At 34.4% G+C, this 19,861-nt stretch overlaps 2 protein-coding genes across 4 annotated transcripts; both read right to left on the bottom strand.

The window, feature by feature from the left end:
- Nucleotides 1–1,731: 1,731 nt before the first annotated feature.
- Nucleotides 1,732–2,779, bottom strand: LOC124452591. The gene has a single exon (XM_047003169.1). The coding sequence runs from the start codon at nucleotides 2,590–2,592 to the stop codon at nucleotides 1,933–1,935; it is 660 nt and encodes a 219-aa protein (XP_046859125.1). The 5' UTR covers nucleotides 2,593–2,779; the 3' UTR covers nucleotides 1,732–1,932.
- A 4,627-nt stretch (nucleotides 2,780–7,406) lies between these two features.
- On the bottom strand, nucleotides 7,407–17,321 carry LOC124453230. Of its 3 annotated transcripts, none has more exons than XM_047004001.1 (27): nucleotides 17,174–17,321; nucleotides 16,730–16,795; nucleotides 16,533–16,621; nucleotides 16,087–16,259; nucleotides 15,521–15,882; nucleotides 14,902–15,036; nucleotides 14,602–14,804; nucleotides 14,032–14,186; nucleotides 13,820–13,865; nucleotides 13,566–13,705; nucleotides 13,231–13,428; nucleotides 12,919–12,996; nucleotides 12,673–12,812; nucleotides 12,448–12,551; nucleotides 11,743–11,813; nucleotides 11,556–11,660; nucleotides 11,164–11,490; nucleotides 10,676–10,822; nucleotides 10,567–10,593; nucleotides 10,098–10,224; nucleotides 9,816–9,926; nucleotides 9,535–9,723; nucleotides 9,299–9,322; nucleotides 8,500–8,571; nucleotides 8,156–8,363; nucleotides 7,817–7,971; nucleotides 7,407–7,545 (listed from the first exon to the last, which is right to left on the bottom strand). In XM_047004001.1, exons 2-27 carry the CDS (start codon nucleotides 16,764–16,766, stop codon nucleotides 7,480–7,482), a joined length of 3,489 nt encoding a protein of 1,162 aa, XP_046859957.1. In that variant the 5' UTR covers nucleotides 16,767–16,795; nucleotides 17,174–17,321; the 3' UTR covers nucleotides 7,407–7,479. The 3 variants fall into 3 exon arrangements, with proteins under 3 accessions (XP_046859957.1, XP_046859958.1, XP_046859956.1); XM_047004002.1 differs by having other exon boundaries at nucleotides 17,163–17,197; XM_047004000.1 differs by lacking the exon at nucleotides 17,174–17,321 and having other exon boundaries at nucleotides 16,730–16,926.
- Nucleotides 17,322–19,861: the final 2,540 nt, after the last annotated feature.

The following is a 19,861-nucleotide window of genomic DNA, read 5'->3' as shown; positions in this document are numbered from 1 at the left end:
AACAAAAACTCCTCCGAGATTTTTGTCAGTCGAACAAAATCATGTCCTGAGGATATAGCAAATAGAAAACTGCCATAGTGCAATGATATATAAAGTTGCTTCAAATACCTTTGATGCTAATGGTTAAGTGTTAGCCACAGTACAAAACATCATCTGGCATTAAATTTCATCTTTTGCAAAGCCTAAGTAAGAAATAATATTGAAGGGCTTATGGTAAAGACTGCAGACTCCAAAGAAAAGACCATATAATTATTTGATATAAAATGCATCCTCAAATATAGCTTTATACAACTACTTTATCCAAAGTAACTGATCATAGAGCCTGATTAACTGGGAAGAGGATTATCGTGTTAGTGAACAAATGATGGACTGGGACTGAGGTCATATAAAAACGACGACCACACACCATTTGCTTTGCAGTTATTTGACGCTTTTAATAAACACCTGCTGTGAGCTGTAACAATTTGCCCTTGAATCATAAGTTTAAAATAGCGAAAATGTTGACCTTCAAAAATACCATGGTTATGTTTGTGAGCAATTTTTTCATTGTTTGGTGCGCAACAGATAGTGGAACGAGAAACTATTGTCCGTATTTCAAGAACCGTGCGCCATCACAGCAAACAAATTTGGAAAACTGTACATGGTTTCGGGATAATTCATGCTGTCTTAATGAGGAGTTGAACGAGATTCTCGCATCCACCACAATATATTTACAAGACAGTAGCAGTGAATGCTCAAAACACACAATATACTTGATGTGTTATGTCTGCGCGCCCAATCAGAATACTTTTTATCGGGACGAAACGCTAACGGTTTGTGCGGAGTTTTGCGAACGATGGTTCACCGCTTGTATTAACGCAAAATGGAAAGGATTCACGATTAGATCTTTATACAGTTCCGGTCGAGAGTTTTGCGAAGCTAGGAAGTTTTTAATCGCCTCAAAGAATGACAAACGACCTGAAAGTTGTTATACATTTGGTAAAACCGTTGAAAATAACGCATACTTGACCCTGCCGAATGCACAGTCATTGTTACCAGTAATTGCTTACGTTTTCGTAACATTGGTTGTCCACAGTTGAGATTAAAACCAAACTACAATGTTTGGAATGCAATTCAACACTGATCTTGGTTACTTCTTGGCTTATATCTTATATATCTTGCTTATTTTCTTGAGGAAAATATGATGCAATTTCTTTCCCTATGGTAAAAAAATGGTCTAATCCAATACATAATCAAATGTATCTCTGACCCAGGACCCTTGGTGCCAGAACTGCATCTCGAGTTTCCCGTTTGGGCTTGAGGAACCCCACTGAACAGCATTTTCTATTGAACTCGTGACATTCACCTGAAATTGCCCAATTATTTGAAGCAGATTGTTTACAAGTGCAAGATTGTTATCTTTAAAAAGCAATAAGTCGTTACTTCAAAAGGCATCCGACATCAAACATTCGAGATTCACTAGATTTATTTATTTAAAAATATTTACACACGATAGCCTATTCAATGTGGATATTATTGTTTAAAAGGCCCAGATGCTTGTCTCGGTAACGGCAGGTAAATGTGCGCAAATTATGCAAATTACTTTTGTGTGGAATTTCACGTGACAAAAGCAGTCAAATTTCATTGATCGCACCGTAGGGTTCCTCACGATTTCAATGGCTTAGAAAATAAACATATATAAACCATTTAAAAGATATTATTGTTTCCTACAAGAAAAGTATAAAACTACAATTCAACCTAAATATTTTATTCTCATCCAAGGCAGATATTTAACAAGATTATATAAGCAGTTGCTTCTTAGTAATCAATAGTATTACTACACTCTCATAATATTTATCCTCAACTATAATATTTTATCTTCAAATGTGTTCAAAATATATACACCAATTGACAAGAATGAGATTCCGCTCAAGTCGCCATACTCAAGTGAGCTTACGTCATTATCATGTTGTATACAATATACAATCCGCTACATAATAACACAGTAGAGATATCAAAATGTAAGGCAACATTCGTAGAGAGTAATTCGGTGAAGTCAAAACATTGCCCGGTGGATTTCTTTGTTGAATGAAACTTGCGACTTTTGCAAAAATCGCTACCGTTTGTGTACAATTTTTGCCAACGGACGCCCTTGAGAAAAGCGTTGGCGCAGAGTTGATAAATCATGTCACACGATTCCTCGCACACAGTCAGCCGATTGTGAATGAAGAAATCGTTTTGTTTTGGCGAACACACGTAGCAATATAGATGATTCAATGCCTCAAGGCAGTGTTGATCAGCGCCAGCCATAGGCAAAAGATTGGAGAAAATAACATCGAGTTCTTCGTCAAGACAACACGCCTTTTCCTTATACCATGTGCAATTCTTCAGCGAAGGTTGAGCCATAGGTGCCCGGTTTTGGAAGTAAGGGCAATACTGAGGCTGTGGCATTGCATTCTCATCAGCTTGACAGTCATGCGCAGCACACGAAAGAAACCAGATTAGCAGAACAAACACAGACTTCGTCTTTATCTTGCTGTTCGGATTGTGAAGTATTCCACTCCAGACACTGTTGCATTTCATATTTCTTACATGTCCTCTCACAAATGACATTCACAAACTGACTGAACACTCGCCATCGAGAGGCCTAGCATTTAGCAGGTCTAATGCGTCATCAGTATTCAATAAAATCAGGCAAATAACCTACTGCGGACCACAAATTGTTTGACGAAATAAAGTCAAAGGCGAAAACATTTTTTGTACCCCCTGCTATACAAATGACTTCCTCATATATTTTTCACGCAAATAAGTTGTAAGAAAATTAATTATACGTACTTTTCTCATTGGTCGATTACATGTGATAGCGCAATATTGATGCAGACGCCGATTTCCAAGGATAATTCAAAAAAGATTGCATCAGTTCTATAGATGCAACAAAATAGAAGATTGATAATAGAAAAAAACGACGTCTAATCTCAACTTTTAATTTTGCCATCATGCTGCCCAGACACATAATTAAATTATTAAAAATAGGGTGCCTTCCTTGTCTAGTTTTAATAATAGAGGATTATATGCCGTTTATGAGAAACTAAGATTTTACATCAATTAAGAATCTAGTAAATCTTCTACGGAGGTAGAATACCAGATTATTTTATGTAAAAAAGATCAACTTGTTATGTAAACGAACATTCTTGAGATAGGACCGCAGTAGATTATGAGGTCAAAAATGACAGAGAGGTCAGTGAACAAATCGAGAAATGGGAGAATGCTTTGCATTTTTTTGTATAAATACAGTACGGGTTTGAGAAATTTAATTTTCGTTTTTACATTCTATAATCACTGCAAGTCTGCAACAGATGTTAAATTCATAGACTGGAGACTAACAATAAAAAGAACACAATTAATTTATAAGAAAGAACTATACAAGAATATATATTTAAATGCAATGAAAGAAAATTTTGTTTTAAGCTTTATCACGTGATCAAAAGCACTCGCAGTTTTTACATTTATTTAACATAGACTTACACACCACAGCCTATGAAGAATTTACACACAACGTTATGTATACTATTCACATGTTTACAAAGTTTTTACATTTATTTAACATAGACTTACACATCACAGCCTATGAAGAATTTACACACAACGTTATGTATACTATTCACATGTTTACAAAAACTCAATTGTTTGTTTATAAGATCTTCCTCTATACCTTGAGTGTTTTGTTTTGTCTATGATGTAATAAAATATCGTTCCAGCAAATTTGTCAAATAATTTAATATTTATCAACCTCAGTAAGTATTCTCCTCTGTCGACCTTAAACATAATAAGCAAGTACCCATATTATCAGAAAACTAAACTTCATGTTAATGGCTCCCTGACAGAGCAATTTACCATCGTTTACTAAGCATCACACTCCCAATTTAATCATCATCATAATTTTTTTTATGAAACACATTACACATAATTTGTTATCATGCTCAACATACGCTGGTTTTTACGATGAACGTGTAAGAAGTTACATGTATAAATAAATATACACAATTTACAAAAGAAAAAATGAACGATCTTTTTAACTACATTGACTACAAGAATATAATTATAAATTATATATCATAGCCCCCTAAATATTCGATACCATTGAACACATTTCACAGGCTTCTAGTACTCAGGAATATTTAGCGTGATATAATCGCGCGAAATCAACATTTCTAATATTTTTTCTGACAGTTCGCTGTTGTTCGTAATAAAATAACGAATCTGTTGACGCCGCCATAGAAATTTACTATCGCATTTAAAATTCTCTTTTAGGAGAATCCAGTTTTTTCCGTTTGAAAAGGAGAGTTTGTTTCTTTCGGATTCGACGATTGGCTGGAAGTCGAGCTCTCTCCTCCGCGTCTCTTTTTCTCTTTTTTATCGTGCAATCATGTTCTTTTTTAGGCAGTACAACATCATTTTTCTCAACATCATATTTGCCTTTCAATCTCAAGACATTTTCGTCATCTTTCTTCTTACCTTTACTCTTGTCTATAGTGAATACACTTCCTTCTTTCTCAGATGATGATATATTTTCAGCGCTTCGTAATTCATTTCGTACTTTCATCAAGAGTTTACCCATTTTATTTTCTCCAACGAGTTTACCGCTACCTTTCTCAATTTTCCCCGTCCAAAAATCCATATTTCCTCGCAAGGGAATGTGAACCAGTTTGCGCGTTCCTGTTTTTAACAATAAACTTCGAAAGGGGTCCATCTCGAATTTCTTTCGCAGACCTTGAAAGCAACACAAAATAAGAGTTAGAAAAGTTTAGTTGCTTACGATATTTTCAACTGACGAGTTTTGTTTAGCTAAACAAGTTAAACCGTTTAAACCTTGGGTCATTTTTTCGATATTTCGACGTCGTTCTAATCCATCTTTTCTCAACTGTAATTTATATTTCTTTGTGCCTGATTTTCCACCTGCCGTTTTTATAAAGCGAGCCTTAGACATCGTTTCCTTCCATTTTCCCTTAGTATACCTCTGTCTTCCCAAATCACCTTCAACTTCAAACCTTTTATGATCTTTGTCGACGAATTTCATTGCTTGAAAATAATGTTCCACAGAGGCAAATATACCTTCAGACATTCGAATTTCAGCTTCATAAAAATTTGAGAATTGGGAGTATGGCAACTTTGAACGAGAATTAAAAGTAATAGGGTCTCCTGTTTCGTTTGTCATGTTTGATCCTAACCTAGCGGTGTAAATTTCTTTCGCTCTGTTCTTCTTTTCTCTAAAACTAGTACTTCCAAACACGTCTCGAATACTAAATGTGGATATTCGATGTATAAATTCACGCCTGCACAATAACTTTAAATGGTAATTTGAGACCATACGTAAGTTGCCTATATAAAAGAAAGTTAACTTAAAAGCGCAGCAATATTTGAATAGCAAGATAGAACATACCTTTTGCAAACATACCTTTTATGATCAAAATTGATTAATATTACGTAACAGATGTTTCGACCGAGACATTAAATTGCTTAAGTGGGTATTACTGGTACGGGTAATAAGTGTAAAGCAAAACCAGGCAGTGCCGACTGGAAGCGTTCTGTTGAGCAACATGTAGCCAGTGGAAGAAGAGAGGCGTCAAGGTTTATTTCAGCCACTGCCTCAATTGAAAAAGCCTTGATTTGTGCCTTTTACGAAAAGGAAGACAAAAAAAGCCAGAAAGATACCAGAAAGGCAAAAGCCATTACCTATCATAAAAATCTCCAATTCAAAAGTGAAAAATCCAGAAAAAATTATAAACCTAACCTACGACGAAGTCCACAATTATTGGATGAAAGGAGATACACATAGAAATTGGGCTAAATCTTCAAGCAAAGTTCTCTTCAAAGATGAGATACCAAAGGAAGCGCTTGAAGTGTGGAAAAATCCACCAAAAACATCTCAGCCAAAAAAAATAAAGCACAAGCTTTAACAGGATAAAATTTTTTTAGCATTACAAATATTTCTTTTCAACTTGTAAGAATGAGTACTGTATTAATAAAGTATGAAAAATTAATCCCTTCATGTCTTCAAACATGGTGTGCTGAAATATTTTAGCAAACAAGTGAACTTGACAATTTAAACTAATGTATTTCTAATTTGCAAACATTTATCTAATATATGTGTAGCTTATACCTTAAGGTCAAGCTACCCTTTCTATTAGAGTGTAAATATATGTATGATTAGTAAAAACATACATTAATCATTCATACAATAAATGAAATTTAGGCATCATGATAATAGAAGCATCAAAAAAACAAATTCATCAAGAACCATTCTTAAACAGTGATGTCAAATGGAACGATCATGTTCACTTATTTTTACTTAGCAACAAAACAATCTTGTTTATTGACTGTCAAAGGGAGCAGTTGAATAGTGGTTATGAAGGGTTATTTTAAAGGATTTGTCTATTTTACAATTTATTCATCTGCCTGTACTGTATGAACATGCGTATTTTGTGATTGGAAGAATTAACAAAAATAGTACTTGCCCCATTCTATCAACTGAAAGTCATATAATAACTATGTTACTTTGAAGTCTTAGAGATTGTTGGCACCAATCTTCTTAGAGTTTTTATCATTTGTATGAATATGCTATTACGAAATTCGATCAAATATCAGATTTTCTTCGTCAAATTCTTAAGCCATCAAACGCAATTTATTTTTCTCTTAAAAAAACAGCGTTGTGAAAGTGAAAGCTAATAGGAACAACACTTGACTTGAACTCTATGTGTTTGAGTTACTTCATAATTTTTTCCTACAAGGCAAATTTCACGGATGCGCAACGAAACAACAAATTTTCAAAATTTACACATCAGAACTTTTGGTGGTTTTTCTGGAGGTATTCTACAAGGTGTTCTACATTTGCTTTATATTAAAACTCACTCGTTCAGTATGTGTACAAAGTACAATAAAAATCAGAAAATATGTAAACAAATCAAGAAGACGCTCAGATTATAGATATAAAAGATTATATGCGAGGATTATAATACCTGATAAAACATCCTTCGCGTGTATCTTTCTCCAAATCGATTGAAAAAAGGGAAATTTTATCCCTTAAACTATGATGTACAGTAAAAAAGTTGGAAATGCAATTTATTGACAGTATTGAATGTAAAGAAGCCGATGATCTTAATATTAAGCCGATGATCTTAATATGTAAGCTCACCAGTAATGCGATTATGTGACGTCTTATGCCCATTTCGTGAATTTGTGGAGAAGAGTTTTAGTTTTTCACAGAATGTTTAGAGAAAGTAACTTGTCCCTTTTGTGCAAGTGTGTGCTGATTTTATGAATGAAAATTCGCCCCATTTTCCGAAAAAAATATTTGGCAGCTAAAAATCTTTTTAGATAGGAAATTTAAAGAAAATTGACAGAACATAATTCATAATTATTGAACTCGGTTGTCTTGTGATAGAATTTCTTATTCATATACATAATATAGTACATATAAGGAATGAAATAAACAAGATCATTTCAAGAAGTCATATTACCTCTGAAAGTCAATGAGTAAACGCTGCCAGCTTCATCTGACACATTTTCCTAAGTATACAAAAATAAAGTGCTTAAAACACTATCACTAATGGTTAAAAAGCTTTAGCATTTTATCAACACTAGAAATAGCAAATTGACAGACAAAGCAAAATGTTTCAAATTTCATTAATCAAAACTATGTCCTTCGCTTTCATTGTGAACAGTTTTTGCGGTTCTATGAAAGTACTCTATGTTTTGTGTTTTTTAACGTTGTCGTTTTGACGTTGGAAATTTTCAAACTCCATGTCGTCAGTTGAACTAACTATACAAGCAAACTAACCTTCCAAGCAAGTCCATTAGCCAGTGAGTAATTCAACTCTCTCTTTGATTGACCAACGCCCGGATGAACACTCCGTAGACTAACAGGACGTTTCCTTAAAGGAAATTTCATAAACGCCGAGAAACGTTTTTTATTGATCACCTGACGACGGGAAGCTGTAAAGATGCATTTTTAAAAACCTTAGTTGCAATATTCCTGATGCTCTTTTGATTATTTCGAAGACAACACAGCAACTATTGAAAAAATCACTTTGACTTGTTTAAATTTACGGCAAACCAATGGTGTGCTTTCCAAAAATTACCAAACCACCAGCAATATAACAAAAGTTCATGCACTTACGAGGCAATTGATCACCGTGTTTTTCCGTGAAATGAACGTCATCTTGTCGTGTGAAACCAGCCCAAAACGGAAGTAGCTCCTTTAGCACAGCATTTTGGGCTTCGTCAAATATCAAGCTATCCCGCTGATCACGTGATAACTTGCTTCTTCCGTGCAGAGATTGTACCTTTTGTACAGTACGGCCTGCCAGATCAGTGCTGATATCAATCTGAATATAGCAGTATATTTTTTTATTTCTGATTCATAAACAGAAGCTGGGCAGTGAAAAGATGCACAACACCACAAACTGACATATATATACTGACTAAAAAGAGCTTTCCTGAATACAAATTAAGACAATTTACCTGAACAGAGGGTGGAGTGGCAGAATCTAGAAAACAATCCACGATGGCATCGACTTTTTTCAACAAAGTTGTCTATAATATAAGAGGTTGATCTGCGCTTGTTCCTCACATCAGAGATTATTAAATTAAGATGAGAATATAAACAAAAATTAAAGAAATAACGTTCGATTTGACCACAGGAACCGTACACAAAGACAGAGGATATATGATGTATGGCAACTAACTCGATATATGATGTATGGCAACTAACTCGATGTATGATGTATGGCAACTAACTCGATATATGATGTATGGCAACTAACTCGATGTATGATGTATGGCAACTAACTCGATATATGATGTATGGCAACTAACTCGATATATAATGTATGGCAACTAACTCGATATATGATGTATGGCAACTAACTCGATATATGATGTATGGCAACTAACTCGATATATGATGTATGGCAACTAACTCGATATATGATGTATGGCAACTAACTCGATATATGATGTATGACAACTAACTCGATATATGATGTATGGCAACTAACTCGATATATGATGTATGGCAACTAACTCGATATATAATGTATGGCAACTAACTCGATATATGATGTATGGCAACTAACTCGATATATGATGTATGACAACTAACTCGATATATGATGTATGGCAACTAACTCGATATATGATGTATGGCAACTAACTCGATATATGATGTATGGCAACTGACTCGATATATGATGTATGGCAACTGATTCGGTCGAGAGATTAAGTTAATATTTCAATGTATAATATGGGTTGAAGTACTCACATCATCCATGTAAAGAAATAGATCCTATAAGGAGGAAAATATCTGAGTAAGAAATGAGATGAGTGAGGTGCAGTACCGCTTGGAGAAACACGTCAATTTATCATTGATAAGTTGAGTTTGTGTTAATAAGGCAGTGTAAGGTAGTTTTGAGTACATTACATTAGCCTCAGGCCCTCAACTTTGATCGCAAACACTCACTGTAAAAATTACCATTACAATGAAAACTAGTAGCGTACTTTGAACTTCTGAACTTCTAAATAAAAGAACAATCCGTTCTCCAGCTTTGATACATGTTCTCCCTTTACATCGTCATTGCCGTCCAGATATCGTCTGAACAGCTCAAGTCTAGATGATAAAACTCCAAACGTTTCACGAAGCTCATTCACAAAGTTCTCTTTGTCATCTTTCGTCGGTTGCAAACGACCCTGGGATGAAACAAATACTACGTAGTTCCAGACTTCAGGAACGAAAAAAAAAACACAACAGCTCATAAATATACAATGTTTTTAACTCTCACTTTGAACTTATTTCGGCGACGTTTGTAGTAAAGAGCAAAGCTGTTAGCTTCAACTTTTGCTGTTGTTCCATTCCCATCATGATGAGATGAAGATTTAAAAAGTTTGCTGGACTGCAAAAATACAGCATGATCAGTTGATCTGATGTTTTCAGGTCACTGACGCTGAAACATTGCTTAAAAACCTCACACTGGTTTTCACATTGCTTTAAAAGATTATAATTGAAAAGATTACTTTAAACGCTTACACTGACGCTGATTCGCTGAAACATATACAATAATAACCTTGCAAAACTCCTGGAAACTTGCATCAATATCAAATAAGAGACAATCTTGAGCTTTCTGTAGTACAGCAGTTGAAGGACATTCATCTTTTGTCAAAAATGTATCACCGGTAGGAATATCTACCCATCTGAAATACGATGATAAAAACAAAAGTTTTAACGAAAATCATCTTCATTGGTCCATGTTCAAAATGGACACATAACTTTTCATAAAGAAATTCGTATAGTTATCATTCTGAATGATTTCATGTTATATTTTACAAGCTTATTTAATTTTTTAAAAGTCCATCTAGTCTGCTGTTTGGAGCTTCAAATTTTCATTTACTGTTAGTTCTTACAATGTCTACTGCGATATCTTCACCAAGATATCAATTGTACATTCAATTGTGAACTTAAGCACTCTCCAGTCCAGCCTCTTCATAATGCGTAATTATATAGTCAAATAATAAGTGAAAAAAGTAATAGCTTACTTCCTGGAAGACTGATCAATGTAATCCCTATTTAAGAAATAAAGATGACCATGTCATTGAACAGATACAAGTATATAAAGATTATGAGATACAAATTCTACACTTTTACCGATAGATTTGGGAAGCTCGTTCTGATCTTTGCGTTTTGTTAGTGCCAGTCAACTTGAACAACTCAATATCAAGATACATTGAAAGAGCGTTGCTAGCATGTCTGCCTTCGGTATTCTGAATGAAATGTTTGAACAATGACATCACCCTAAAACAAGGGTGAAACAAATTGAATAAGGAAAGTCATGTTGATTTAAAAATTGTTGAAGATATCTTCTTTCTCTTCCAACAAATTGGCATAGTTTCTGAAATCATGCTCCATTCATTGGTTTTACAGGAGAGAATGTTTACCCGATGATATCCAATATATCCCTAATATATCCTATATGTATCTTCTATACATCTTGTTACTTCACAGATTTGTATTTGTCAGAGTCTCAAATCACGCAAGATCCCTAAGCATACATAGTTATTAAACATTGCTATATGCATCAACCACACACCCCCGGATATCTTTTCAAGATCATTTGGCAACATGAAATCCCTTACTTTGTGTTATTGACAAAATTTCGAAACTCTAGCGATGGTTTTTCCTCTGGTTTTATTTGAGCTTCTTCAACTTTAGTACCGTCATTGTATTGCTGCTTCAGTGGACGTATTGGCTGTTTTTCTTTCTTAAGTTTCGATTTTACGTCTGTTTCTTGACTTCCGGGAGGCTCTGTCGTCATCGAAGTCACACGACTTTCCTTCTTTTCCCGTTTTGAAGGTGTTTTCTGCGGGGAAGATAAGCTCATGCGGGTTGTCTCGATGTTTTCCGCTATTGTCATAGCCGTGTGAAGACGACGCTGTCTTTCAGAAGGCGAGGATTCAGGATACCTGTTATTTAAAACTTTTGAATTAAGAATATAATATTTTCAGGATGTCAAAACAGTTACTTTTACCTAGGATACCATTTTCCAGGGAAAAACAAATTTTGATTGATAGATTCATGTTTGCTGTTGCTCTTTGAATGCGTCGGTCTCCCTCCAATAGACACCTTCACGAACCTAATAAAGTATTATGTCTTTGCATGCTAGTGAAATATTATACACACACGACCCTTTATACTTCTTAGGTTGAAACACTCACTTCTTCAACGCTATTATCTCATCTTGTAAATATTCCTTCCATGGTTTTTGTAATGATTCAAGAGCACAGGTCTACGAGAGGAACATTTTCGAAAGATGAATGATAAACGCCCATATGACAAAAAATCTCGCTCACGCTCAATGTGCGGGGCTTCTAAATCACCTCACAGCTATTCAAAGATGGTAATTTTCACTTCAAAGATTGCTTGCTTTGAAATGTTCAACCAAAGTCTTGCCATTGATGGAGAAATGAGTTTTCCATTGATGAGTGGGAGGACGATTTCTGAGACGCACTCATAGAGTATGAGTGAGCACTGAGGCGTAACTATAGAACATTAATTGGGGGGGGGGTGTATATTCATATATTCAGTTGTGCCCTACTGATTTCTTTGAAAATTCAAATCACTTTCAAAAGAAATCAATAGGGCAAAACGGAATATGATTGAATATGCACCCTCCTCCCCAATTAACGTTCTATAGTTACGCCTCAGAGTGAGCTTTTATAATACGGGCGATGGATATAAAAATCAATGTAAACGAGATGATTCCTTTTTATAGACTTCATTAAGATATATATAAGATTGCCAATTAACAGAATCATGTAACGTGTAATCACAAATTTCAAATACATTTCATTCTTTTTACATCAGTTCTGGTTGGGTGAAAAAATCCACACGTGTGCATAGGTATACAAGGTAAAAAATACCTGAGAAAATTTAAAAATATCCGATGAAGCTTCAAAGGTTTGTCGTAGCCTCTCGATGATTTTACGTCTTTCAAACTCATTCAAATTTAAAGAGGACTCGTTTCCTTCAAAAAAGACAATGAAAATCTATGAAGATTATAAGGGGATTTCAACGCCTAGTTCGTTAAAAACATGCAAAAATTACGTTCAATAATAACCATGGTCAGAAATATAGCTCTCGCTTACCCTTGGAAAGAAATCTTTGCACAATATTCCAAGCATTACAAAGATGCAAATGACGATCACAGCCACGACGCTCTTCATTTCTCAAATCTTCAACTGATTGCCAAAACATTAGGTTCACTAAATCTTCTTTTTTGTTCATTCTAAAGACAGTCAATCGTGCTTGATTGTGTGAAAGACATACAGGAATCTCAAAATACAGGAAAACACTTTCCCTGAATATATATAGAAGTCGTTTTAGCTACGTACCTTTTCAAAAATGCATGGAAGGGCCAGCCAGCACTTTTTTCATACGACAATCCTTTTTGCAAAATGCAAAAACTTTCACTAAAATAATATGTTAAATATTTTACTGAAGTCTAACTTCTCTACGCATTACATCTATCCTAAACTAGGATAAAGGATAAATCACTTGAGTTGACGATTATTTTACATGCACAAGATCCACAGGTATTTCACAATATCAAGTGTTATCTTCAGCAATATTGCTTTTGTTAAGCAGTGTAAATTTTACATTAATTGTATATCACAAGAATCAGATAAATAAGATTGTCTTCATACCTTTTAAGGTCCGTTTTTAAATTTGCTTTGACATTAGATAAAGTTAAATTTTTCGACCAATCACAACTGCGTCTGGCCAACTTTTCGCACCACTCAGCACGTGGTGGTAAGGAACGAGCAAATGAGATTTTGGGAAGAAAATTAAGCGCTGATGTACCTCCATTCGATTGTCTCGATTGTAGTCTACTTTCACGACATCTTAAAATTTATGATGTCCAAACAAAATTTAATTTTTTTGGTTCTAAGATCTTGACTATGTTAAAATGTATCAAATAAATATACTTAATCATTAAAATGTAGAAGATGAACAAACAAATAAAACCTATCATGAATACCCATTCATGTATAACTTTTCTCGATGAACCAAATAACGCGGGATCCAGTACGAACGAAGTCTACGTAACGTGTCATACTGGATTCTATTAAACATATTCCCGCTCGGACCATCGTTTTTAATGGCTTCTCGAATCTTTTTCTGTAAAGACGTCATCAAATATTTCAGGATATAGACGACAACGCCAAAAAGATTTGGGCAATGTCATGAAAACTAAAAAACTTTGCAATACGAGAAAGCTCGATTTAAAGTTACCTTAGCATCCCCTGATAAACAATTCTTATATTTATCATTGATTTCTCTAAAAAAATAAAGAATTTCTATGGTTGTAATTAGTTGAACTACAATCATGTCACATGACATAAATTTAAGGAAACATTGATTTCGCTATTTTCATGAAATTTCGCGTCAACAGCAACCTCTCACAAACATGGTACGCAAGCTATCGTCGTCCAAAGTTATTTTACCTGAACATTTTCATCCGAAGCATATGTGAAGTATTTCCATCTTCTAAAGTCAACTCTTCAATGTGTTTATACTTCTCCATATCAAGCCAAAAATCAATCAAGTGAAAGCCACATGTTCCGGTAAGAAATTCTCTGAACTCACTCATTCCACGAGGCTAAAATATCAATAAGTTTTCACGTTTTACACCAGTTGCTGCAGTACTTACCGACAATAGACTACTGATTAGCTAATGGAGAAGCTCAGATAACGTTGGGTCAGTTGGTTTTGATTGCATGTAGCCCAAAAAACGTTCGTCAAGCTGAATAAACAAGTGATTGTGTTTTGTTCACAAAAACTAAAAGATGAGACATTGTTATCGTTGAAGAAAACATTTCTTTCAAGTGATTTTCCCATTTGAATTGTACATATCTTGAAAGGAATTTTCAAACAATCAAAAAATGATAACCTAGTTATTAACAAACGCTATCGAGATTTTGTACAACTGACTCCTGTGCAATAACTAACAAGCTTGTGAGATAAGAAAACTCTATAAAAGCTCATTTCTTTCATGGGTTTAAAAAAATACATACAGAATTCAAGGCATCTTCTTTCATTTCTTGAAGGTTTTGTTTAGTTTCGTCGATGATACTTTGTAATTCAGCTTCAGTTTTTTCCAATTCCTCAGAATCGTTGCCAAAACATAGAGTGCTGTCATCGTTGTCAATCTCGTCATGACTTTTGAAAAACACATCATTTTCATCGAGATCAATCTCTTTGAACCTGATACTTATTCCTTTGAAAAATAATGACGACGCTTTTCTATCTGACGATGTGTTGATAATTATTAATGACGAGTAAATTTAGTAGAGAAAATTAAATCTAAAATTTACCGTCCACGGGGGCACTTTTTGTTCGCCTATGATGCACTTGTTTCTTTTTGTTTTCACCCATTTCCTCGGGAGTAAAAGGTCCTTCACTTCTTATATCAGCTAATCGTTCGTGCATTTCGTCCTTCTTTTCTCCCTCTAATAAAACAATCGACATCATACATACACAAAAATGAGTTTTTTCGTCTTAATTTGTTGACTTTTGGCACAATTAGTCGATTTTAATCGCTATCTTTCTACAAAGCGCAAAGAAGTCGTTACAAAATCCCTCGTGTTAACGTTTAAGTTGTGAGGAAAATTTTAGATCGAAGATCTCTGTTTCCAAAATACTTGCTTACGTATTTACGTACGTAGCAAGACGGTAAAAAAAACACTGAAACATGAGAGGTGGTTTTACACGAGATCTAAAAATATGGGCTTGTTACAAAGCTAATGGATCAAAAACCGAACAGGGGTTAGGATTAAAAATAGTAAGAAAAATGAGAATGCAAGTGCTTAAGTCACAAAGGTAAATTATGTCAGGTTTGACCAATTCAAAAAGATATGCACAAAGTCAGAAAACCAACAACCACAATGACTATAATTACATCTAAGGCAAGACCACAACTTAGCAATAACTTACCATGTAATTTCTCATCTGCACCTTCCTGATAAATCTTAGCAAGTGTTTCCCTGCCATGACATCTTTCAAATGGTTTTGACTTTGTCTGGAGGGCAATGAATAACATTGGTGGCAAACTGGAAGCACTACCCAATGGTCTATGATGATGTTGTCCAGGTGTTCTTGTCGGCCATGACATTTCACTAGTGTAGTCAACTGGGCTATTTTCATTCCAGTCATCTGTAAAAAAGTCTGGTAGTTGTTGGGGTGTGGTCAAACGACTGTAACCTCTCAACTGTAGACAACTGGGCTCTACACGACTTCTGCTACTGAGTTTACGCAGAAACAATTTGCATAATTTATACTCCAGGAATAAGTGACTTCTAAAAAAGTAACCAGTCTCCAATGTAAATAAATAGTATATATTGACCCAAATAACATATACATTTAGTATAAAATAAATTCCGGAAAAAAATTTTTCAAAATGTCTGCTGGTCATGGTTTTTAACATATACATTTGTTTTTGAAAAGTAATAGATCACATTGCTCATTATCATGTTAAAACAAGATTGCCATCAAACTACTACCTCAAAAAGAAAGGCAATCTGTAGGCTTTAACCCACAGGGTTATAGCACTTTGTTGAAAAATCTTTCCTTGTTCATTTGCTAACTCTTTAAACACCAAATCATCTGAAACACTTGGAAGTCTCTCCAAGTAGTATCCATCAAGCTTTTCATATCTTATTGAAGTTCCAAATGCCTTAAAAAGTCAAATATTGAAGGATGCAGGGAAATATGGTTAGAGTTTTAAGAAATTGATAATTGTAATTTACATAATGATTGCAACATAAATAACTAATAATAAAGATTGATTTAAGTTTGTTTAAGACAATGTAACTAATTCTAGAATCAATTACACAAACTAAAATAAAGAGAAATATTTATTTTACTACAGAGAAGTGGAAACTTATGTATTTAATTTTGATAACGTATTTAATATGTCGCATTTGTACAAAGATGAAATGAAACTTACTTTTGATTGCAGGAAAAGATTGAAATAGTTTACAAAAACATCGTCATACAACAGTCTGTCTTCTAACGTCGCTGCACTGATGAAAATAACTAGATTGTATAAAAATAAGAAACTCTCATAACACGAACACCAACAAATTTCATTACATATTTCTTCACGACAAAGCAAGTATATGCTGGCTGATAGTAATTTAATACCTTCATGATGTTCTATTTCACAATTCGTTTCGTTCATTTAAAGGATGCAAAAACTTGCAATGAAACCTGTATAAAGTTCATTAAATACGTCGCATAAAAATGCTTGCCATCGTAAACAAACAGCACGTTTACTATCTCTCAGTAAGTCAGAGACACCTCTAATTATCTTACTATATCAAGTTATTCGAGCAACATTATTCCAAGCGTTACCTTGGATACAAATACCAATAATCAGCTAATACAATAATCTTAAATACATAGATCATGGGATAGACATTTATTCCCACTAATCTGTCGTTTTTCATATTCAGTGAGAAATGGTTAGAAAAAGCTCTCAATCCTAAAGCGAGCACAATCAAATGAAACAATGTCCGAGAAAATATTCACAAGTACAACATTGAGTTTGCCTGAATATTGAGAGGAGATTTGTTACCATTTACACACATGTGCCATTACACCACTATTGAAGTTGACTAATGGGCATAGAGGCGACAGTTCACACACAACCACGTGCGTATTTTGGCGTATGCAACCAGCAAGTTTACCAAGTGCATGATGTTGGCAAGTAAAAACCATTGGGTTTGATGAGATGATGACGTGTCTCATTGTGGTAGTTGTTGAAGCAGTTAACACACACAATTATTTAAGTTGGTTGTTCGAAGTTAAATAGTTCGTGCTTCATGGGAAAAAATATTGTGGTTTTAGTTACAAGAACAAACATTCAAATGGTAAGATAAGCATTGTTAAGCAAAATACTGCTGATGTTTTCGTTGTATCGACTTCGCTTCAAACTCGATAAACTTTTAACAATTTCAAAGCGCAAATTAACCCACCAGAGAAACGTTTTAGCCAGCTCTACTGTACAGGTTCAACAAAAAAAAACACACACGTACACAATACACACACGCACACACAAAAACAAGTGAATTTAAATGACGCAACAACAAAATACTGCGTTGACAAAAATTATACTTGACTGATGACAGACTGATACAGATATGCTCATTCATCTTTTAGGCTTACCACAAATATTTGTGAAAACACGTCTAATGGAAATCAAAAATGGTGTACTCTTCACTCACCAACAGCAAGTACAAATTAAATTCAAGTGAAAACGGAAGAATCTAAAATACTCAAAGTAAAACTCGAAACTGACTTACATCCTTTTTTGGGTAAAAATGTATACTATATCTGAGTATTCAGTAAATCTAATGTCAAGGTCATCAATTAACAACTAGGTAGTACTTATGTTGAAAACATGCAATTTAAAAGTCTTCATAAAATGGTTGGTGGCGATAGAAAACGTCAGGGTTTCAGAAAGAGATAGAGAACATGTGTTTTTGCAACATAAAGGAAAATTTTAAAGTACAAAGAAAAGCGAATCATTCAAGTAAATTGATTCAACACAGGAAGGAGAGAGGGGTAGATGCAGACCTTCTAAATGTCAGATCCTTATTTGCTAAAGACAAGTCACAAGACTCACATCACAAACATAAAACTTTCTGCTAATTTGTAAAACAATAGTTTACGATTGGAAAATAAAAACATTGATTTAAATAAGGGGGATTTCAAAAGAACCAGATGTGCATTAAATTTTTCAAGTCATTAAAAAGCCTTTAACATCACACAATATTACTCAATGTTAAACATGCAAGGTCTTTCATTATTAGACGCAGCTAATGTTTGAACTTAAATCTATAAGAAAACAGCAAGAGAGCTTTGTTTTGTGATTAATCAAATATCACGCTGCTCGCTAATGCGACTATGCATTTCTATATCCTTAAAACGATAAATGTGCTGTGCTGTCCAAGAGAGCTTAGACAATAAGGGAGGAGCAAGGGGAATCACGACATATCACATAAAGAAAACATTTTAAATAGCATAATGGTATGACTAACCAAACGAAACCGACAACAGCACGCAGGCCAAACTCGACTCTTGCTGTTCTTTTGTAAACTATTGTGGCCTCCCGTGTACTTTATCTTCCTTTTAGTAAATATTGTTAATCAAAAGACGCGAGTACATCTGCAACTTAAAAAAGATGCATTTGCAGGTTAGGTAAGGTCTATACGTGGTTCTGCTTTCGGTAAAACATATCTATTTAGAATGTGACTATGAAGGAGGTACTTCTCATCAAAATACAGTAAATTTTTACACATATAATTTGATTAAATTGGCAAGTGTAATTGTTGCTTACAGCGTATGAGACTGTTTATTAACTGGCTACGATGTTGCAATAGAAAATGCCTGTTTTATAATTTGGTTACATTGGCTACATATGGCTTGCCTGAATAGTTGCCGAACTTTATACCAGTTTTGCTGTGTTGTTTTTTATACAAGTGGCTTCACTCTCTGAGTCTAGAAATCAGCACAAAATCATGTTTATAGAAAAGCACAGCATTTCCACAATTCGATACATCTCAGTCAAAGAGAACACATTGTGCATCACAGCACAAATAATGTGTTGACTGACAGTTCTCTGGTCAATCGATCAAATGTCATTGCATGGCGTTGCTATCAATTTCTTTTCATTTTTCATTGTATATAGTTTACCACGTAACAAAAACAAGCCCAAGCGCGACTGAATAGGCAACAACAATGTATTTAGATAAATATGTACAAGGAATCCTCTACGATCGTCAATATTTTACCAAATCGTCCGGCATAAATTCCATGGTAAGTTTATTCATTAATCAGTTTATATATGTCCGGAAAGTTCTACCAAAAAGATTCTTCGTACATGTTTGGCACTTTTCAAAAAGCCATATCTGGTCTTGTGACATCATTTAAATGTGTATAAGTTATTGTAAAATCATCACTCAAAGAAAATTCTTCGTGTTGCAAATTAAGGCTGCATCTTCTGCAGAGTAAAAAATCTATTTTGAACACTTCTATGAAAGTACTTTAGATACTATATAGCGTGTCAATATAGACGACTATTTAAAGCATAAATATACAAAGCAAATAAAGAGATAAGGAATGTAAAAACAAAAGCTAAACTTCATGCAGTAATTGATGTAAAAAATCGCTTCTTAAACATAAGATACTTGAAACTTCTATTTCATGCGAATATCTTGCACCCAACGTGCGCAAACTATAATACAATGGGCAATTTTAATCGAGAATTTGATT

Source organism: Xenia sp. Carnegie-2017, unplaced genomic scaffold (genome assembly GCF_021976095.1).
Source record: "Xenia sp. Carnegie-2017 unplaced genomic scaffold, XeniaSp_v1 HiC_scaffold_25, whole genome shotgun sequence".
NCBI classification, from domain to species: domain Eukaryota; kingdom Metazoa; phylum Cnidaria; class Anthozoa; order Malacalcyonacea; family Xeniidae; genus Xenia; species Xenia sp. Carnegie-2017.
The sequence above is the reverse complement of the archived record's forward strand: the minus strand, read 5'-3'. Positions and strand labels throughout refer to the sequence as shown.

Coding starts and splice junctions, on each gene's coding strand:
- LOC124452591 (XM_047003169.1), bottom strand. CDS start 2,592: ATGTCATTTGTGAGAGGACATGTAAGAAATATGAAATGCAACAGTGTC.
- LOC124453230 (XM_047004001.1), bottom strand. CDS start 16,766: ATGAACGAAACGAATTGTGAAATAGAACATCATGAAG. Junction 12,552..12,672: donor GCAAAGATTTCTTTCCAAGG/GTAAGCGAGAGC, acceptor TCTTTTTTGAAG/GAAACGAGTCCTCTTTAAAT. Junction 8,364..8,499: donor CCACTCCACCCTCTGTTCAG/GTAAATTGTCTT, acceptor TGCTATATTCAG/ATTGATATCAGCACTGATCT.